Consider the following 23,807-nt stretch of genomic DNA (forward strand, 5'->3'; position numbering starts at 1 on the left):
TTCGATTCCGGTTGCCGAACGAATGCGTTAGGAGAGGTCGCACCAAAAACAAAGATCCCCCGTGGAGCCTTAACAGACTGTAGGGGCAAGTGCTGTTAGCGAGCACCTACCAAGGCCGGCACGGTACACGAGAGGGTGGGTGGCCAGCACCACGCCCGACAGCCTTTGTCTCCCCAGTGGCGATGTTTACACACCGCACCAGGTACTAATTTGAGGCTGAGTCGACCTAGGGGAGACCCAGGACCGGTTCAGATAGTCGTCACCAGTCTTCGCCGTGAGCGGGAATCGAACCAGAGTCGCCGGGTTCGTAGTGCAGCGTAGCGCTAACCGCTCCACCACCGCTCCCCCCTCCCCATGGTGCACATGAACCACCGACCATGACCTCGGCTGCTCGCTGGTGTCGCCACGGAGCCACGAGGCACGGCCCACGTGGCCCTGCGCTCCTCACAGCGGCTTCTGGCTCAGCCATCGGCACAGGCGCTGGTGGTCTCCGCTTTCGGATGCGCTGCTCCTGGGGCCGTCTGGAACGCTCTTTTCCTTCCCATGTTAGGAAGACACTGGGAGCTATGCCGCACTTTAAAATCGTCATCATCCTCTAGATTAACAAACTAATTTATTTAGAACTGCTGCTTGTTGTTGTTGTGTTTAGTTTGTTGTCCTCCCTCTCGCACCTCCGATTAGCGTGGTTGGCTATGTAGGGTGCGAAAGAAGTTTAACGCACGTACATATGTTCCACTCTGTGTGTAAGTAGCGGGAAGAGCGCTGCGCGACAGACCCGTCGACCCGAGTTCGGTTCCCGCTCACGGTCAATAACAGTGGCGAATATTTGAACCGGTCCTGAGCCACCCCTAGGTCGACTCAGCCTTAAATGAGTACCCGGTGCGATCTGTAAAGATCGCCACTGGGGAGACAAAGGCGGCCGGGCGTGGTGCTGGCCACCCATCCCCTCGTGTGCCGTGCCAGTCTTCACAGGTGCTCGCTAACAGCACTTGCCCCAACAGTCTGTTGAGGCTACGTGGGGGGTCTTTGTGTGTTAGTCGAGCTCTGTGCTCTCAGTGTCACGCTGTTATGAGTCACGCGTGACGAGTCTCACCGAACACTGCTGGGATCTCCCGCTGCACCTGTGAAGACAAGAACCCGGATCAGGACTCATATGACTCGGATCAGGACTCACGTGACTCGGATCAGGACTCACGTGACTCGGATCAGGACTCACGTGACTCGGATCAGGACTCACGTGACTCGGATCAGGACTCACGTGACTCTGGTCAGGACTCACGAGGACTCGGATCAGGACTCACGAGGACTCGGATCAGGACTCACGTGACTCGGATCAGGACTCCTAGGTGCTGCTCGCTAACAACACCTGCTCCAACTGTATGTTAAGGCTATAGGGGAGATATTTGTTTTTGGTGGTTGTGATGGTGGTGGTGATGGTAGTGACGCGAGTGATGGTGGTGATGATGACGACGACGGTGATGATCATGGTGATGGTAATGATTACGGTGGTAGTGGTGGTGGTGGTAACAACGATGGCAACGCAAGTGGTGGTGGCAATGGTGATGACGGTGGTGGTGATGAAAACGGTGGTGGTGGTGATGATGACGACGATGGTGGTGCTGGTGATGATGACGGTGGTGGTGATGATGACGATGGTGATGATGACGGTGGTGGTGATGATGACAGTGATGATGACGGTGACAGTGATGATGACGGTGATCATGACGACGGTGGTGGTGGTGGTGGTGGTGATGGTGGTGGTGGTGATGAAAACGGTGGTGGTAATGACGATGGTGGTGGTGATTGTGGTGTTGACGGTGGTGGTAATGACGACCCACCGTCGTCTAATGCCCGGTGGATCAGCTGCTGCTTGGCCTGCAGCCGGGACACGACGTGGCCTGAGGCCAGCAGCTCCTTCAGCTTCTGAGAAACGGAGCGCACGAGGTGAGGGAGATCCGACACTACGCTCCGGGTTTTGTCAGCTGCCCCCAGCCACGGCGACTACTAAACTATGAACTTAATTCGTTTCATTTGCCAGGGAATGCCCCGCTGAGCTGCATAACTCTTTGTCAGCAGCGAACAGGCTGTCACAAATGACAGCTCCACAAAGTGACTCGTGTGGAACTGAGATTCTCAATGTGGGAGGAAAAAACCGGAGGACCAGGAGACAAATCCACGCGACCACGGGGAGAGAGAGACACGAAAACTCCAAATATACAGCAGGCGTCAGGGTCGGGATGGAACCCACGACCTCCTGCAAACCAGGCGAGGGAGTTAGCATCTCCTAGCCAGAGAGACCCAAAGACTCATCACACGGAGAGTCATAGACTCATCACACAGAGACCCATAGACTCATCACACAGAAACCCATAGACTCATCACACAGAGACCCATAGACTCATCACACAGAAACCCATAGACTCATCACACAGAAACCCATAGACTCGTCACACACAGACCTATAGACTCATCACACAGAGACACATAGACTCACCACACAGAGACCCATAGACTCATCACACAGAAACCCATAGACTCATCACACAGAAACCCATAGACTCATCACACAGAGACCCATAGACTCATCACACAGAAACCCATAGACTCATCACACAGAAACCCATAGACTCATCACATAGAGACACGTAGACTCATATAGCGTAAGTTGAGAATTTCGGAGGTGACAGATTTGGATAGGAGGCCTTCATCCAGCAGTTGATTGGCCATGGCTGACGATGATGATGACGACGTTGACGATGACGAACTCACCGTGAAGTAGAAATTCTCGGCGTCGTGCCGACCGCCGTGGTGTCTCGTCGGAGGCGAGCCGTGGTGGTGGCTGTGGTTGCTGTGGTGGTTGTGGTGGTAGTTGTTGTTGTTGTTGGCGGTAGCGGCTGTGGTGACGGAGGGGGTGGAGGAGGGGGTCGAGGAGGTGGTGGAAGAGGTGGTGGAGGAGGTGGTGCTGCGTCCGTCCCAGGGTCGCGCCACTCGGCCCTCGCCCGGAGTCTCCTCCCGCAGGGCACACAGCGTCTCCTCCATGGACGCCCGCACCTCCGAGGTCAAGAGGTCACCCAATCACTCACCCACTCACTCACTCACCCACTCACTCACTCACCCACTCACTCACTCACCCATCCACTCACTCACGCACTCACACACTAACCCACTCACTCACCCACTCACTCAGACACTCACTCACCCACTCACTCACCCACCCACTCACTCACACACTCACCCACTCACTCACTCAAACACTCACTCACTCACTTACCCACTCACTTACTGACACACTCACTCATTCACCCACTCACTCACTCACTCACACACTCACTCACTTACCCACTCACTTACTCACACACTCACTCACTCACCCACTCACCCACTCACTCACTCACCCACTCACTCACTCACACACTCACCCACTCACTCACGCACTCACACACTAACCCACTCACTCACTCACCCACTCACTCAGACACTCACTCACCCACTCATTCACCCACCCACTCACTCACACACTCACCCACTCACTCACTCACACACTCACTCTCTCACTTACCCACTCACTTACTCACACACTCACTCACTCACCCACTCACCCACTCACTCACTCACTCACGCACTCACTCACTCACACACTCACCCACTCACTCACGCACTCACACACTAACCCACTCACTCACTCACCCACTCACTCAGACACTCACTCACCCACTCACTCACACACACACTCACTCACTCACTTACCCACTCACTCACACACTCACTCACTCACTCACCCATTCACCCACTCACTCACTCACACACTCACTTACCCACTCACTCACTCACTCACCCACTCACTTACCCACTCACTCATACACTCACTCACTCACTTACCCACTCACTCACACACTCACCCACTCACTCACCCACTCACTCACCCACTCACTCACCCACCAACTCACTCACACACTCACCCACACTCTCACCCACTCACTCACTCACCCACTCACTTACCCACTCACTCACACACTCACTTACCCACTCACTCACACACTCACTCACTCACACACTCATCCACTCACTCACCCACCCACTCACCGACTCACTCACAAACTCACTCACTCACCCACTCACTTACCCACTCACTCACACACTCACTCACTCACGCGCCAACTCACTTACCCACTCACTCACACACTCACTCACACACTCACTCACCCACTCACTCACTCACTCAATCACCCACTCAATCACCCACTCAATCACTCACACACTCACTCACACACTCACCCACTCACTCACTCACACACTCACCCACTCACTCACCCACCCACTCACCGACTCACTCACAAACTCACTCACTCACCCACTCACTTACCCACTCACTCACACACTCACTCACTCACTCGCCAACTCACTTACCCACTCACACACTCACTCACTCACACACTCACTCACCCACTCACTCACTCAATCACCCACTCAATCACCCACTCAACCACTCACCCACTCACTCACCCACTCACTCACTCACACACTCACTCACTCACTCAGCCACTCACTCACCCACTCACTCACACACTCACTCACTCACCCACTCACTTACCCACTCATTCACACACACACTGACTCACCCACTCACTCACCCACTCACTCACCCACTCACCCACTCAATCACTCACACACCCACTCACTCACCCACTCAATCACTCACACACTCACTCACACACTCACTCACTAACCCACTCACTCACCCAATCACATTCACCCACTGACTTTTTCACCCACTAACACACTCACCGCTTCACCCACTAACACACTCACCCACTGATGGTAATGGTAGTGATGTGTATGGTGGTGATGAGGGTAGTGATGTTGGTGATGGTAGTGATATTGATGGTGTTAGTGATAATGATGGTGATGGTAGTGATGTTGGTGGTGATGGTGGTGATCATAGTGGTGGTGCTGTTGACGATGGTAGTGATGGTGATGAGCGTGTACCTGCTGGCTCTCCGCGTGCAGCGCTGCAACGCGCGCCCTCAGCTGCTGCAGCCTCGCCCGCAGCTCGGAGCGCACGCTGGCCTGGGAGACCAGCTCGCTCACCTGGACAGCTCGCACGTAACCGGGGCAAGTGCGCGTTACCGGGGGAGACCAGCTCGCTCACCTGGAGCGCTCGCACGTAACCGGGGCAAGTGCGCGTTACCGGGGGAGACCAGCTCGCTCACCTGGACAGCTCGCACGTAACCGGCGGTGGCCAAGCATAACAAGGGGTGACTGCAACTACAAGTCACCTGGGGAAACCAGTCAGTGGGTCAAAGAGTGAGTGGGTTAATCAGTTGGTCAATCAATGGGTCAACCAGTGGGTAAATCAGTGATTTAATCAGTGGGTCAGTTGGTCAACCAGTGGGTCAATCAGTTGGTCAATCAATGGGTCAGTTGATCAACCAGTCGGTCAGTTGGTCAACCAGTGGATCAGTGGGTAAACCAGTGGGTCAATCAGTGGGTAAACCAGTGGGTCAATCAGTGGGTCAATCAGTGGGTCAATCAGTGGGTCAGTGGGTCAATCAGTGGGTCAATCAGTGAGTCAATCAGTGGGTCAGTGGATCAATCAGTGGGTCAATCAGTGGGTCAATCAGTGGGTCAACCAGTGGGTCAGCATCTCAATCAACGGGGCAGCGAGGTCATCGAGCGTGCGAGCGGGCGACGACGAGGCGAGGGGTGGGGGTGAGGGTGGCGGTGGGGGGGCAGCGGAGGCGGCCGGCGCCTCTCACCTCGTCTCCCAGGTGAGGGCGGAAGGGGAACTCGGGGGGTCGGGCAAAGAGGTCGCCGCTCGAGCGCAGGAAGCGGCGCTTGCAGGCGCGGGGGTCGAGCCCCCCCACGGCGCCGCGGAGCGCCCCCAGGGCCCCGCGCTGGGCGGCGTCGGCGGCGCAGCCGGCGCCCACAAAGAGGGAGAGCGCCTCGGACAGCCGCGCGTGGAACGCCACGTCGCAGCACTGGCGGCGGCGGGGGGGGGGGGGGACGCACGCCAAGATGTTAACTCCGTCGCCTGGTATGCAGGAGGTCGTGGGCTCGATCCCGAACCTGATGACGCCTGTTGTAATATTTGTAGTTTGCGTCTCTCTCTCCCCCCATGGCGGTCGCGTGGATTTTTCTCCGGGTCCCTCCAGTATTTCTCCTCCAAATGTTTTAATCGACAACACGCACTCAGAGAGTATTTGGCTGCTAATCCACATTTCAGGGCCAGGGGGTCAGGGGCATGGGGGTCAGGGCCAGGGGTCAGGGCCAGGGAATCAGGGCCAGGGGGTGAGGGTCAGGAGGTCAGGGCCAGGGGTTCAGGGCCAGCGGGGTCACGGTGAGGGTCGTGGTGCTCACGTCGATGATGCTGGGCAGGTCGTAGTCGTGGAAACGCTCCACGGAGGAGTTGGCGGCTGCCAGCGTGAGCAGCAGCTCGTTCCGTGCTCGAGCCTCACGCAGGCGCGCCTCACCGGCCTTTGCCTGCCGCTGGGCGGGGGAGCATACAGGGGTCACGCCGGAGTCATGCCGGGGTCACACTGGGGGTCACACTGGGGGTCACACGGAGGTCGATCGGTCCCAACGCGGTCGAATGACTTTGTCAAATGTGTAAACCGGCCGTCGGTACGTGGAATGAATGGTTAAACAGTAAAGAGGGATAAATGATCGAAGGATCGATAGGTCGAATGGCCAGTCGGTCATTTGGTCAAACGGTCAAACAGTTTAATGGTCAAACGGCCAACTGGACAGATGGTGAGATGGTCACAGGATCAACTGGTCAAACTATCAACGGGTCGTTTGGTCAAACTGTCAGGCGGCCAGTCGGACAAGTGGCCAAACAGTATAAACAATCAAGAGGTCAAATTATGGAATGGGGTGCCACGGTGGCTCGGACATGTTATCTCCCTCGCCTGGTATACAGAAGCTCGTGAGTTCAATCCCGACCCTGACGCCTGCTGCTGCATATTCCGAGTCTGCGGTGTCTCTCTCTCTCCCCGTGGTCACGTGGATTCTTCTCCGGATTCCTCCGGTTTTCCCCTCCACATTTAGAATGAACGCCGCGCGCTCGGAGAGTATCTGGCTGCTGCTATAAATGTTCCACGCGAAGATGATGATGACAGCCACTTCGTTGAGCTGTCATCATGTGTGCTAGCCAGGGCGCTTGTCAAAAAGAGGTACTATGTAGCTCAGTGGAGGCCCTGACCTGGCAAACATAACAAATAATTAAATGTTTTTGTCAATTGGTCATAAGGTCAAATGGACAAGTGGTCGAGTAGTCGAAGAACGAGGAGGTCAAATTATTAAATGCTCAAAGGGTCAATCAATGTCAGGTAATAGAATGGTCAACACGGTCAATCGATCAAATAGTCGATCCGAGGAATAGGTGGAATTATGAAATGGTCAAAGGGTCAAACAGTTCAAAGGTCAATCAGACAAGCGATCAATCGATCAATAGGTCTAATTATGAAACGGTAAAAAGGTCAAACGGTACAAAAGGTTAATCGAACAAGCAATCAATCGATCAATAGGTCAATTATAAAACGGCCACACGGTCAAACGGTATAAAAGGTCAAATGGACAAGCAATCAATGGATGGATAGGTGGAATTATGAAACGGTCAAACAGGAAAAAGGTCAAACGGATGATGACCGGTCCACCGGCACCACCTTCTCCAGGAGGCGTGTGAGCTTGCGCGAGGGGCTCCTTGCGGGGGTCCCCTCGGCCGAGGCGCCCCCCCCACCCAAACGCCGCTCCGCGTCCCGCAGCTTCGTGTCGGCCGTGAGGGCCTGGGCCCTGTAGAGCCGGTAGGCCTTGGAGGCCTGCGGAGGGAAGATGGGCAGGGGACCGTGGGGGTGATGGTGAGGGTAGTAGTGGTGGTGGGGGTAGTGGTGGTGGGGGTAGTGGTGGTGGGGGTGATGGTGGGGGTGGTGGTTGGGGTGGTGGGGTGGTGGTGATGGGGGCGGTGGTGGGGGTGGTGATGGGGGTAGTGGTGGGGGTGATGGTGGTGGTGATGGGGGTAGTGGTGGGGGTGGGGGTAAGGTGGTGGTGGTAGTGGTGGTGGGGGTAGTGGTGGTGGGGGTGATAGTAGGGGTGGTGGTGGGGGTGGTGGGGGTAGTGGTGGTGGGGGTGGTGGTGATAGTGGTGGTGGGTGTAGTGGTGGTGGGGGTGATGGTCGTGGGGGTGGTGGGGGTGGTGGTGGTAGTGGTGGTGGGAGTGGTGGGGGTGGTGATGGGTGTAGTAGTGGGGGTGGTGGTGGTGGTGGGGGTGGTGGTGGTAGTGGTGGTGGGGGTAGTGATGGTGGGGGTGGTGGGGGTAGTGGTGGGGGTAGTGGTGGTGGGGGTGTTGGGGGTGATGGTGGGGGTGTTGGGGGTGGTGGTGGGGGTGTTGGGGGTGGTGGTGGTGGGAGTGGTGGGGGTGTTGGTGGAGGTGGGGGTGGTGGTGGTGGTGGGGGTGGTGATGGGGGTAGTGGTGGTGGGGGTGGTAGGGGTAGTGGTGGTGGGGGTAGTGGTGGTGGTGGTGGCGGTGTTGGGGGTGGTGGTGGTGGGAGTGGTGGGGGTGTTGGTGGGGGTGGGGGTGGTGGTGGGGGTGGGGGTGGTGATGGGGGTAGTGGTGGTGGGGGTGGTAGGGGTAGTGGTGGTGGGGGTAGTGGTGGTGGTGGTGGGGAGCAGCAGTGGTAGCAGTTAGGGCACTGAGCTCCGAAACCAGTGACGCGAGTTCGATTTACGCTCACGGCCAACACCAGTGACGATTTCCTGAACCGGTACTGGGCCTCAGCAGCACCACGCCCACCACGAGCACCACCATCAGTACCACCAGCACACACCACCACCAGCAGCAGCGGCATGGCCAGCAGCGGAGTGAGCCCGGCGGCTGCCGCGTGCTGTGACGGGCCCAACCTCCTTCACCCGAGCACCGCGGTGGTCTGCACGCTCCTCAAAATGGCCACGCATTCAGCTCCCGCGAGCCGGTGGTTGTGGCAAGGCTGAGTGCAGTGCGGCGGCGTACACCCACTGGGTGGACTCACCGCGCCGATCTCTGTCACGAACTTCAGCAGCTCCTCCTGCAGCTGCTGCCCCAGGTCCCTGCCCTGCACCGCCATGTGACCGGGTCACACGGTTAATAGGTCACGAGGCCAATAGGTCACCACACATCACCAAATCTCTCTATGAATCTCTGTGCGGGTCTACGGGTCTTTACGCTAGTCTATGTGTCTCAGTGTGGGTGTATGGGTCTCTGTGTGGGTCTATGGGGCTCTAAGCCAGTCTATGGGTCTCAGTGTGAGTCTACTGGTCTCTGCGTGGGTCTATGGGTGTCTATGATCTCTATAGATCCAGGGTGGTGGTGGGGGGGGGTAAGCGAGTAGCCACGTGCAGCCCAGAACCTGCACCCCACAACCAAACCCCCGGGGTCTCTCGCCCGCACCACCCCCACTCCCCCCTGCACCACCCCCACTCCCCCCCCCCTGCACCACCCCCACTCCCCCCTGCACCACCCCCACTCCCCCCCCCCTGCACCACCCCCACTCCCCCCTGCACCACCCCCACTCCCCCCTCCCCTGCACCTTCTTGGAGAGTCGCGCGGAGCTGTCGGCGATGCGCGCCAACCGCGGCGCCACCGCTCCTCCGCACGCCTCCGCGATGGCCGCGTGGCAACGCGCCTCTCCGTGCGTGGCAGCGAGCAGCAGGGCCCAGCAGGAGCGTGGGCACGGGGCGGGCACGGCACCGGCGGAGCGCCACGCGCGCCTGCCACACACCACGCACACCGCACACACCACACGCACACATCACACACACCATGCACACCGCACACACCACGCACACCACGCACACCGCACACACCACGCACACCGCACACACCACGCACACCGCACACACCACGCACACCACGCACACCACGCACACCGCACACACCACGCACACCGCACACACCACGCACACCACGCACACCACGCACACCACGCACACCACGCACACCGCACACACCACGCACACCGCACACCGCACACCACGCACACCACACGCACACATCACACACACCATGCACACCGCACACCACGCACACATCACACACACCACGCACACCACGCACACCACGCACACCGCACACACCACGCACACCGCACACACCACGCACACCACGCACACCGCACACACCACGCACACCGCACACATCACACACCACGCACACCGCACACACCATGCACACCGCACACCACACGCACACCACGCACACCGCACACACCACGCACACCGCACACATCACACACCACGCGCACCGCACACACCACGCACACCGCACACATCACACACCACGCACACCGCACACATCACACACCACGCACCCACGCACACATCACGCACACACCGCACACAGCTACCGGCCCGGACCCGAGGGAGCCTGCGCACTCAGAGTGGCCCCGGTGGCAAGGGCTCTTCGGTGGTAAGGGAAGGGTCGGGGCTTAATCCACCTGCTGTTGTTTGTTTTTGTTGTCGTTTGCTGTTGTGACTCTGTGGGCCACAGCCAGATTTACTCGGTTGGTACGCAATCCACACACATTCACCCGCTCGCTCACTGACCCAATCACTCACCCACACATCCACCCACTCACTAATGCACCCATCCACTCACTCACTGACCCAACCAATCACTAACCTATCCAACCACTCACCCAACCACTCACCCACCCAACCACTCACTCACCCAACCACTCATTCACCCACTCACCCACCCAACCACTGACTCACTCACCCAAACATTCACTCACCCACCTAACTACTCACTCACCTACCCACCCTCACACTGACCCACCCAACCACTCACCCACCCTCACACTGACCCACCCAACCACTCACTCACCCAACCACTCACTCACCCACTCACCCACCCAACCACTGACTCACTCACCCAAACATTCACTCACCCACCTAACTACTCACTCACCTACCCACCCTCACACTGACCCACCCAACCACTCACTCACCCACCCTCACACTGACCCACCCAACCACTCACTCACCCAACCACTCACTCACCCACTCACCCACCCAACCACTGACTCACTCACCCAAACATTCACTCACCCACCTAACCACTCACTCACCTACCCATCCTCACACTGACCCACCCAACCACTCACTCACTCAACCACTCATTCACCCACTCACCCACCCAACCACTAACTCACCCACCCAACCAAGCCACTTCGGTGAGCTATAATTAATTTGTGATAGCCAGGTCGTTTCTGAAAATGATCTATTTCGCTCAGTGGGTTTTACCTGGTAAACTAAAAAAACTGTTGAAATAGTTTCATCATCCGTGTAAAAAAAAAATCCTCTCAACACTATAAAGGAATATAAACACGAATGTTACACAGCAGGAGCATCATCGTTCGTGCAAATTGCATTGCGCTGAGCAGGGGCCACAGGCCGAGCTGGAAGGCTGCCGGGCGGCACCAAGGACCACTTTCCTGGCAGGCTCCGCTGGACTTGTCTCGCAGTGCTCACAGCCGAGCCGTGCTCAGCGGAGGTGCGGGCAGAAAGGAAAACCAACTCGACATGGGACCTCGTGCCACGATCAAAGAATGACAAATACGAATGGGGTGTGTGCCCTTTCTGCCAATGAAACAGGAGTTGTGTATAAGTTGTTCAAACACCAAATATAAACCCTTATCAAGGAATCAAGTAGTGCCTTAACCAGGCGTACTCGTGGCTAACATGCAAACAAACACGTGGCTCTGATGACAAATGACGCATTGTCTTTGAAACTGATTGGCCTACAGCAGAGACAGGAGCCTTCTCTGTGGCCGTGTCTCACCGCCAGTGTCAGGCCAGAGAACGACGCCACAAGGCGAGCAGCACCAAGACAATGCCACACGTGTCAGAGCATTTATAGCGCGGGGTGAGCAGCTGCATCATGGGATACCGTTTTGCCAGAATCAAAGTATGAACAAATAAGAATACGTTTTTACCCTGTCGGGCAAAACTAAACAAAAGTCTCCACATATTGTGATGTTTTCGGTCAATTAGCGAGCGTTGCTGTTAGTTCGCATGGGAGGAGGAAACCGGAAAACCCCGAGAAAACCTCCAACGTGAGCGAGGGAGCAACGCTCGATCCCCCGTACGAGAACGGACAGGTGGTGTCTGCTGCGCACTCGCTGTACTGTGGCACCTCCATGGCAACCCGCGGGAGGGGAGGGGGGGTCTGTGCGATGATCCACCAACCCCACCGCCTTTTCCCTGTCCTCTGTCCCTCCCCGTGAATCTACACTCGTTGACGGGTGGTGGTGGTGGAGGAGGAGGAGGCACGGGTAGACAGCGCCATGCAGATCCGTTTGCTCTGCAACTATTTAACGGCCTAATGAGGGCTCAGTGCGTTCACACGGTCATGGCGGGGTGAGAAATGCTTCTGATGATGATGATGATTGTTCCGTGTGAGCATTGCAACACCGCCTCTTCCCTTTCATCATCGCCGCCACTAAACTTACACCCCCACCCCACAGCGCCCCTTCCACTTCCCCCTCTCCCCCCTCTCACCACCCACGTGGAGCCTCCTGTCATCTTTGTGGGGTGGGAGGGCTTGCCACACACACAGAGAGATTGTCCCACACACACAGAGGGATTGTACCACACACACACAGGGATTGTACCACACACTCAGAGGGATTGTACCACACACACAGAGGGATTGTACCACACACACAGAGGGATTGTACCACACACACACAGAGGGATTGTCCCACACACACAGAGGGATTGTACCACACATACAGAGGGATTGTACCACACACACAGAGGGATTGTCCCACACACACAGAGGGATTGTACCACACACACAGAGGGATTGTACCACACACACAGAGGGATTGTAGCACACACACAGAGGGATTGTACCACACACACACAGAGGGATTGTCCCACACACACAGAGGGATTGTACCACACACACAGAGGGATTGTACCACACACACACAGAGGGATTGTCCCACACACACAGAGGGATTGTACCACACACACAGAGGGATTGTACCACACACACAGAGGGATTGTACCACACACACAGAGGGATTGTACCACACACACAGAGGAATTGTACCACACACAGGGAGTATGCCACACACACAGAGAGATTGTGCCACACACACAGAGGGATTGTACCTCACACACAGAGGGAGTGTACCACACACACAGAGGGATTGTACCACACAGAGGTATTGTACCACACACACACACACAGAGGGATTGTACCACACACACAGAGGGATTGTACCGCACACACAGAGGGATTGTACCACACACACACAGAGGGATTGTACCACACACACAGAGGGATTGTACCACACACACAGAGGGATTGTACCACACACACACAGAGGGATTGTACCACACACACAGAGGGATTGTACCACACACACAGAGGGATTGTACCACACAGAGGTATTGTACCACACACACACACAGAGGGATTGTACCACACACACAGAGGGATTATACCACACACACAGAGGGATTGTACCACGCACACACAGAGGGATTGTACCACACACACACAGAGATTGCTGATGACAACGTTGATGATAATGCTGCTGCAAGTGACGATGATTCATGGTCAGATCTCCTCTCAACCCATACATCTACTGCTGCTGCCAATGCTGCTGCTGCTGCCAGTCACAATTGCTAACGAGCAACCCGCCACCCAAGTGGCCTCCGTTGCAAGGCCCCGCGGGCCAAACTGGCGGCCCCCCGGTGGCCCTTGAGTACGGCCCCTAACGGGCGACAACCCCGGGGCAATACACAAGTCGTGATGACACCGCCCCATCAGCACCACCACCACCACCATCATCGTGCTGCTGCTGCTGCTGCTGTCAAACCCTCAATGGTTACAAATGGTGTGGCGGCCCTCACACTGATGCTCTCTTATCGGCGAAAGTGTGACCCCACCCCCCCCCCCCCCCCCTCTGACAATTAGTGAAGAACACTGCCCTGATCCACTCACTCTCAACTATTAAAGCTAAACAATATATTATTTTGTATTTTACCAGGTAAGGCCCACTGAGCTATGTAGCTCTTTTACAGAAGCGACACTGGCTATTACCAAGGATAGCTCAACGGAGTGTCTTATCGTCACGTGGAAATGTAAAGCGTGAGACAAATAGCAGTCTAAACGCGTGACGTTGATTCTAAATGTGGAGGGAAAAGCGGAGGAGGCGGAGAACAATCCACGCGACCACGGGGAGGGAGAGAGACGCGCAAACTCCAAATATACGGCAGGCATCGTCGGGGTCGGTATCAGACCCACGACCTGCATACCAGGCGAGGTAGTTAACATCTCCTGACCAGTGCGACGCCCACCCACTCACCCGCACGACGTCATCGTCTCCTCGTCCTCCTCCTCCTCCTCCTGCCGCTGCTGCCGCGTGGCCCGCGTGGAGGGGGCCCTCTGGGAGGCCCGGTCGGCCAGGCGCTGCAGGCCCCGGGCGTACTCGGACGCCAGCTCGCCGCGCCGCCGCACGAAGTCGTGCATCTGGGCTAGCAGGGCCGCACGGTCCTCCGCACGGCCCTCCAGCGAGCGCAGCTGGCCCGAGAGACGGGCGCGAAGGTCTGACGGACACACGGGGGGGGGGGGGGGGGGGAATCAGGTCAGGAGGTGATGGAGGTTCAATCTTGATTTGAAGCTTTCGTGACTTCAGGAAACCATACTCTTTGGTTCTTTCGGTAAAGTCTTTTCTTTTTAATACGTGACTTTACCGAAAGAACCAAAGAGTATGAGATTAGGGAGGTTCAATATTGGGCCTCTCTGAAGGTCTGAGGGTCATGGGGGTCAAGTCAGGAGGTGATGGAGGAATTCGCTAGGAGGTCAAGAAGATTGGTGATCAGTCATCGCTGAATGTCAAACCAGGTTCAGAGTTTCGCTTGGAATGGACCAGTGGCTCAAGCGACCCCGCTGTGCTGATGAGACACCATCAGCACAGCTATTCCTCGTTGAGGTGACCATTTTAACGGCAATATGCAAAAAAAAACTGTCTCTAGCCCCAACGCTCACCCCACAATCTAACCCTGACTCCAACCCTAAACCCAACCCCAAGCTGAACGCAACCCGAGCCTCAAACCCTAGCGCCAACCCCAACCCTCACCGCAATCCCCGTGGGCAGGCCGGCTCGCCGGCTCGCCCGGCCCCGAACTCGTGAGCAGGGAGGGGGGGCAGGAAGCAGACAGCGACAATCACAGCGGAGCGGGGGGGGGGGGCTCCAGGGCGGGGCCGCTGTTTATTTGTGGTGGCCAAGCCCGAGAGCGCTCTCCCCCGCCCTCCCCCCTACTGCAGGGAGATGAGAGGGGTCCGTGAGAGAGGGGTCCGTGAGAGAGGGGTCCGTGAGAGAGGGGGTCCGTGAGGGGTTCGTGAGAGAGAGGGGTTCGTGAGAGAGAGGGGTCCGTGAGAGAGGGGTCCGTGAGAGAAGGGTCCGTGAGAGAGGGGGTCCGTGAGGGCCCCCCCCACCCTGACAGCCCCCCCCACCCTGACAGCCCCCCCCCCACCCTGACAGGGCCCCCCACCCTGGCAGGGCCCCCCACCCTGTTAGCCCCCACCCTGGAAGCCCCCCCCCCAGCCTGGCAGGGCCCCCCACCCTGGCTAGCGGTAATGTTGTTTACATTTCCATTTACCACGAAATATAAACTGAATGTGTCTTTTACTTATGTATATACAAAGCTCGACGTTTCGGGAACACCCCCTCCACACCGTGTGATATTATTGGTCGACCTTTGTCGCTCACTGAACCATTCACCCCTTCACCCACTCCCTCACTCACTCGACCTATCGCTCCTTCACCTTCCCACTCATCCACTCACTTGATCCACTCACCCACTCATTAAATTATTCACCACCTTACTCACCACCTCACCATATCACTTCCTCTCACCCAATCACTCTCACCCACTCACCTGCTCACCCACCAACACTCACACATCCACACACTCACCTGCTCACCCACAAACACTCACACATCCACACACTCACCCACTCACCTGCTCACCCACCAACACTCACACATCCACACACTCACCCACTCACCTGCTCACCCACCAACACTCACACATCCACACACTCACCCACTCACCTGCTCACCCACCAACACTCACACATCCACACACTCACCCACTCACCTGCTCACCCACCAACACTCACACATCCACACACTCACCCACTCACCTGCTCATTCACCAACACTCACACATCCACACACTCACCCACTCACCTGCTCACCCACCAACACTCACATCCACACACTCACCCACAGCAACAACAACCGCCATTCGCCACTAAGTGGCGGTAACGCACTCACTCACCCTATCACTCACCCACTCACCCCTCACCCACTCACCCAACCACTCACCCACTCACCCCTCACCCACTCACCCCTCACCCACTCACCCCTCACCCACTCACCCCTCACCCACTCGACCAACCACTCACCCACTCACCCAGGGGGGGGAGTGATGGGGAAGGGGAGGAGTGGGGGGAGCATTCGGCCGTGGTGTTTATTGAGTCTGGGCTTCTGGAGGGGGGAGGGGGTGGGGGAAGGAAGAAGGGAGGGGGGGGACGATTTGAGAGGAGATGGAGCGGGAATCGCAGAATCTGGCAGCTTGGCGGTGGGGGCGGGGCGGTGGGGGCCATGGGATTTGGGCCGCGAGAGGAAGCCGGCAGTTTCCTTTGCGATTCGATTCCTCTCCTTCGATTCCACGTCGCGATTACCGCTCAAAGGTCGATTCCCCGTTCGAGTCTCCCCATGGGAGTCTTCCCCACTCGTCAGGATCAGAGAATCTCGATTTCGAGCGCAGGGAAGAGGAATCCGAAGAGCTGTGAAGCTCTTTCCTTTTCACTGCCTGCCCGGTATGGGCGAGGTCAGCGAGTTACAGCAGCAAACACGAAACGAAAAGACGTTCGGAGTGCAAAATAGTTTAAACGGTTAACAAGTCACCAAACAATTAATCGCGGCCCATTTTTGTACTCGGATTAGTCAGCTAAATGATACACTTCACCTAACACCAATAATACTCACGCAGCGTGATGTGTGTGTGGCCTTGACAATAGGCGACGTTTCGGGCAACGGCCCTTCAAAGCGCAGTAATGATGACCAGATACCCTGTTCCGTTTTGATAAGATGTATTTTACCGAGTCTCTGTGTGAGTCTATGGGTCTCTGTGTGAGTCTATGTGTCTCTGTGTGAGCCTATGGGTCTCTGTGTGAATCTATGGGTCTCTGTGTGAGTCTGTGGGTCTCTGTGTGAGTCTATGGGTCTCTGTGTGAGTCTGTGGGTCTCTGTGTGAGTCTATGGGTCTCTGTGAGTCTATGGGTCTCTGTGTGAGTCTATGGGTCTTTCTGTGAGTCTATGGGTCTTTGTGTGAGTCTATGGGTCTCTGTGTGAGTCTATGGGACTCTGTGTGAGTCTATGGGTTTCTGTGTGAGCCTATGGGTCTCTGTGTGAATCTATGGGTCTCTGTGTGAGTCTGTGGGTCTCTGTGTGAGTCTATGGGTCTCTGTGTGAGTCTGTGGGTCTCTGTGTGAGTCTATGGGTCTCTGTGTGAGTCTGTGGGTCTCTGTGTGAGTCTATGGGTCTCTGTGTGAGTCTATGGGTCTCTGTGTGAGTCTATGGGTCTTTGTGTGAGTCTATGGGTCTTTGTGTGAGTCTATGGGTCTCTGTGTGAGTCTATGGGTCTCTGTGTGAGTCTATGGGTTTCTGTGTGAGTCTATGGGTCTCTGTGTGAGTCTATGGGTCTCTATGCGAGTCTATGGGTCTCTGTAAGTCTGTGAGTTGCTATGTGAGTCTATGGGTCTCTATGTGAGTCTACGAGTCTCTATGTAACTCTACGACTCGATGTTTGTCGATCGGTCCCGGCTCAATCACCAGCAGATTTTAAACCCGGGTTGGAACCTGGAGCTCAGTGGGAAACCCCAAAGACAAAGATCCCCCGTGTAGCCTTAACAGACGGTTGGGGCAAGTGCTGTTAGCGAGCTCCTATGAAGGCCAGCACGACACACGAGGGCGTGGGTGGCCAGCACCACGGCCGGCCGCCTTTGTCTTCCCAGTTGGGATGTTTACACACCGCACCAGTCACTCATTTAAAAATGCAGTATTTATTCAGGCTGAAAGGATTCCGATAAGCTATGAAGCTTGTTCTTTCACAGATGTCCAGGAGGGACTGAGTCGGCCTTGGGGAGGCCCAGGACTGGTTCAGATAACCATCACTGGTGCTGGTGGCCGTGAGTGGAAGTCGAACTCGGGTGGCCGGGTTCGTAGCGTAGCGCGAACCACTGCGCCACCGCCCCCCACCCCATCACTGTCCACACGTGTACCCGTGGATGCTCTCTCTTTCTCTCTGCTTCGTGGCACGAGGAGGATGAGGCTCGAGGCAAGTCGTGGCCAAGTCGGGGTCAAGTCGGGGTTAAGTCAGGGCCTCGTCAGGGCCAAGTCTGGACCAAGTCAGGGCCTAGTCAGGGCCAAGTCGGGGTCAAGTCAGGGTCAAGTCAGGGCCAAGTCGGGGTCAAGTCCGGGTCAAGTCGGGGTCAAGTCAGGGCTTAGTCAGGACCAAGTCCGGGCCAAGTCAGGGTAGTCAGGGCCAAGTCGGGGTCAAGTCAGGGTCAAGTCAGGGCCAAGTCCGAGTCAAGTCGGGGCCAAGTCCGGGTCAAGTCAGGGTCAAGTCGGGGTCAAGTCGGGGTCAAGTCAGGGTCAAGTCGGGGTCAAGTCAGGGCCAAGTCCGGGTCAAGTCGGGGCCAAGTCGGGGTCAAGTCAGGGTCAAGTCTGGGTCAAGTCGGGGTCAAGTCGGGGACGAGTCGGGGCCAAGTCGAGGCCAAGTCGAGGCACCCCTCGGGTTACCACGGCCCTGCCTGGAACACGGGGGCCGGATGGCCCACACCGCCCAGCGGCCAGCAACGAACAGCACTGTTGTTAGTGTTAGCGCAGACTACTCCTATCACTACGCCTACCCCTATCTCTACCCCTATCACCATCTCTACCCCTATCACTATCCCTTTCACTATAATTACCCCTATCACTATCCCTATCACTATCAATTCCCCTATCACCATCTCTACCCCTATCACTATCCCTATCACTATAATTACCCCTATCACTATCACTTCCCCTATCACCATCTCTACCCCTATCACTATCCTTATCACTATCAATTCCCCTATCACCATCTCTACCCCTATCACTACCCCTATCACTGTAATTACCTCTATCACTATCCCTATGACTATCAATTCCCCTACCACCATCTCTACCCCTATCACTACCCCTATCACTATAATTACCTCTATCACTACCCCTATCACTATCAATTCCCCTACCACCATCTCTACCCCTATCACCATCTCTACCCCTATCACCATCTCTACCCCTATCACTATCCCTACCCCTATCACTACCCCTATCACTATAATTACCCCTATCACTATCAATTCCCCTATCACTATCCCTATCACTATCAATTCCCCTACCACCATCTCTACCCCTATCACTATCCCTACCCCTATCACCATCTCTACCCCTATCACTATCCCTACCCCTATTACTACCCCTATCACTATAATGACCCCTATCACTATCCCTATCACCATCTCTACCCCTATCACTATCCCTACCCCTATCACCATCTCTACCCCTATCACCATCGCTACCCCTATCACCATCTCTACCCCTACCACTATCCCTAGCCCTATCACTACCCCTATGACTATAATTACCCCTATCACTATCAATTCCCCTATCACTATCCCTATCACTATAATTACCCCTATCACTATTCCTATCAGTATAATTACCCCCTATCACTATAATTACCCCTATCACTATCCCTACCGCTATCACTACCCCTCTCACTATAATTACCCCTATCAATTCCCCTATCACTATCCCTATCACTATCAATTCCCCTATCACTATCACTATAATAACCCCTATCCCTATCACCATCTCTACCCCTATCACTATCCCTATAACTATCAATTCCACTATCACTATCCCTATCACTATGAATTCCCCTATCACTATCCCTATCACTATCAATTCCCCTATCAATTCCCCTATCACTATCCCTATCACTATCAAATCCCCTATCAATTCCCCTATCACCATCCCTACCCCTATCCCTACCCCTATCACCATCTCTACCCCTATCACTATCAATTCCCCTATCACTATCCCTATAATTACCCCTATCACCATCTCTACCCCTATCACTATCCCAACCCCTCCTTAACCCCTCCCGCACATTCTGCTGTCACCATAACTACACCACCACTTTTAATAACCATAGCCCCACTCGTTATCTCAACCACTATCATCTCGTGTACAATTGTATTTTTCCTGTTAAGCACCTCGGAATACGGCGCTATATATACGCGTTATGGGATGGGAATTTAGCGAGGAGAATGTTGTTGTTCTCAGAGCTTCCGCGGAAAAGAGCGAGAGAGACGATCAGAGGAAATGACTCAGAGAGACCCGTAAACTCACACAGAGACCCATAGACTCACACAGGAACCCATAGACTCACACAGAGCCCCATAGACTCATAGATAGACCCATAGACTCACAGAGAGACTGATTGACCCACAGAGAGACCCGTAGATTCACACAGAGACCCATAGATACACAGAGACTCACACCAAGGCCCACAGACTCACACAGCGACCCATAGACTCAAACAGAGACCCATAGACTGACACAAATACCCATCGACTCACACTGAGACCCATGTACTCACACAGAGACCGATGGACTCACACAATCCCACAGACTCACACAGACCCACAGACTCACACAGAGACCCACAGATTCTCACAGATCCATGATCTCACATAGATACCCAGAGACTCACACAGAAACGCAGACTCACACAGAGATCCATAGACTCATACAGAGACCCATAGACACACACAGATACCCATAAATCCACATACACACACACACAGACCCACAGCCAATAACGGAATCTTTGACCAGACATCGCAATGTGCAGTCTTGGGACTCATTGTGTCTTTCCTGGTTGCACAATGGCCATTGTTACTCACGTCTAACTCCTATTGCTAGCTCTTCGCTATAAACTATTTGTGTTATTTTACTAGGTATATAAACTATTTGTGTTATTATACTAGGTATATAAACTATTTGTGTTATTTTTCTAGGTATATAAACTATTTGCGTTATTTTACTAGGTATATAAACTATTTGTGTTATTTTCCTAGGTATATAAACTATTTGCGTTATTTTACTAGGTATATAAACTATTTGTGTTATTTTACTGGGTAAATAAACTATTTGTGTTATTTTACTAGGTATAAAAACTATATGTGTTATTTTACTAGGTATATAAACTATTTGTGTTATTTTACTAGGTATATAAACTATTTGTGTTATTTTACTAGGTATATAAACTATTTGTGTTATTTTACTAGGTATATAAACTATAGTTATTATTTAACTAGGTATATAAACTATTTGTGTTATTTTACTAGGTATATAAACTATTTGTGTTATTTTACTAGGTATATAAACTATTTGTGTTATTTTCCTAGGTATATAAACTATTTGTGTTATTTTACTAGGTATATAAACTATTTGTGTTATTTTACTAGGTATATAAACTATTTGTGTTATTTTACTAGGTATATAAACTATTTTTTATTATTTTACTAGGCATATAAACTATTTGTGTTATTATACTAGGCATATAAACTATTTGTGTTATTTTACTAGGTATATAAACTATTTGTGTTATTTTACTAGGTATATAAACTATTTGTGTTATTTTACTAGGTATATTAACTATTTGTGTTATTTTACTAGGTATATAAACTATTTGTGTTATTTTACTAGGTATATTAACTATTTGTGTTATTTTACTAGGTATACAAACTGTTTGTGTTATTTTAGTAGGTATACAAACTATTTTTATTATTTTACTAGGTATATAAACTATTTGTGTTATTTTACTAGGTATATAAACTATTTGTGTTATTTTCCTAGGTATATAAACTATTTGTGTTATTTTACTAGGTATATAAACTATTTGTGTTATTTTACTAGGTATATAAACTATTTGTGTTATTTTACTAGGTATATAAACTATTTTTTATTATTTTACTAGGCATATAAACTATTTGTGTTATTATACTAGGCATATAAACTATTTGTGTTATTTTACTAGGTATATAAACTATTTGTGTTATTTTACTAGGTATATAAACTATTTGTGTTATTTTACTAGGTATATTAACTATTTGTGTTATTTTACTAGGTATATAAACTATTTGTGTTATTTTACTAGGTATATTAACTATTTGTGTTATTTTACTAGGTATACAAACTGTTTGTGTTATTTTAGTAGGTATACAAACTATTTTTATTATTTTACTAGGTATATAAACTATTTGTGATATTTTACTAGGTATATTAACTATTTGTGTTATTTTACTAGGTATATTAACTATTTGCGTTATTTTACTAGGTATATAAACTATTGTTATTATTTTACTAGGTATACAAACTATTTGCGCTATTTTACTAGGTATATAAACTATTGTTATTATTTTACTAGGTAAATAAACTATTGTTATTATTTTACTAGGTATATTAACTATTTGTGTTATTTTACTAGGTATACAAACTATTTGCGCTATTTTACTAGGTATATAAACTATTGTTATTATTTTACTAGGTAAATAAACTATTGTTATTATTTTACTAGGTATATAAACTATTTGTGTTATTTTACTAGGTATATAAACTATTTGTGTTATTTTGCTAGGTATATGTGTTATTTTACTAGGTATATAAACTAGTTGTGTTATTTTACTAGGTATATAAACTATTGTTATTATTTTACTAGGTATATAAACTATTTTTTTTATTATTTTTCTAGGTATATAAACTATTCTTATTATTTACTAGGTATATAAACTATTGTTATTATTTTACTAGGTATATAAACTATTTTTATTATTTTACTAGGTATATAAACTATTTGTGTTATTTTACTAGGTATATAAACTATTTGTGTTATTTTGCTAGGTATATAAACTATTTGTGTTATTTTACTAGGTATATAAACTGTCTTTTTTATTTTGCTAGGTATATAAACTATTGTTTTTATTTTACTAGGTACATAAACTATTGTTCTTATTTTACTAGGTATATAAACTATTTGTGTTATTTTACTAGGTTTATAAACTGTGTTATTTTACTAGGTATATAAACTATTGTTATTATTTTACTAGGTATGTAAACTATTTTTATTATTTTGCGAGGTATATAAACTATTTGTGTTATTTTGCTAGGTATACAAACTATTTGTGTTATTTTACTAGGTATATAAACTATTGTTATTATTTTGCTAGGTATATAAACTATTTTTATTATTTTACTAGGTATATAAACTATTGTTATTATTTTGCTAGGTATATAAACGATTTTTATTATTTTACTAGGTATATAAACTATTTTTATTATGTTACTAGGTATATAAACTATTTTTATTATTTTGCGAGGTAGCCCCCACTGAGCTGTGTATCTCTTTTGTCAGAAGCGACCCCCTGGCTTTCACAGCTGACGTCATCATCATCATCACGTGGACATGTAGGGCAGCAGCCACATACTCTAAACGCATGACAATGATTCCAAATGTTGTAGAGGAATAAATCCAAGCGACCACCGGGAGAGAGAGACACGCACACTCCGAATACATAGCAGGCGTCAGGGTCGAGGTCGAACCCACGACCTCCTATATACCAGGCGAGGTAGTTAACATCTCATAGCCATT

At 51.9% G+C, this 23,807-nt stretch overlaps 1 protein-coding gene across 1 annotated transcript in view; it reads right to left on the reverse strand.

Moving 5' to 3' along the window:
- LOC116952748 (rho GTPase-activating protein 4-like) overlaps positions 1–23,807 on the reverse strand; it is a 70,197-nt gene that overhangs the window by 41,685 nt on the left and 4,705 nt on the right. The window contains exons 3-12 of the mRNA XM_032972357.2: positions 14,354–14,594; positions 9,560–9,740; positions 9,023–9,085; positions 7,665–7,817; positions 6,358–6,486; positions 5,757–5,978; positions 4,987–5,088; positions 2,770–3,051; positions 1,839–1,923; positions 1,094–1,121 (exon numbers count right to left, since the gene is read on the reverse strand). Coding sequence (XP_032828248.2) covers positions 1,094–1,121; positions 1,839–1,923; positions 2,770–3,051; positions 4,987–5,088; positions 5,757–5,978; positions 6,358–6,486; positions 7,665–7,817; positions 9,023–9,085; positions 9,560–9,740; positions 14,354–14,594 — 1,486 coding nt within the window. The remainder of the gene's footprint in view (positions 1–1,093; positions 1,122–1,838; positions 1,924–2,769; positions 3,052–4,986; positions 5,089–5,756; positions 5,979–6,357; positions 6,487–7,664; positions 7,818–9,022; positions 9,086–9,559; positions 9,741–14,353; positions 14,595–23,807) is intronic.

Source organism: Petromyzon marinus, chromosome 48, assembly GCF_048934315.1.
Source record: "Petromyzon marinus isolate PM22_M1 ecotype Great Lakes invasive population chromosome 48, UKy_Petmar_22M1.pri1.0, whole genome shotgun sequence".
Lineage (NCBI taxonomy): Eukaryota > Metazoa > Chordata > Hyperoartia > Petromyzontiformes > Petromyzontidae > Petromyzon > Petromyzon marinus.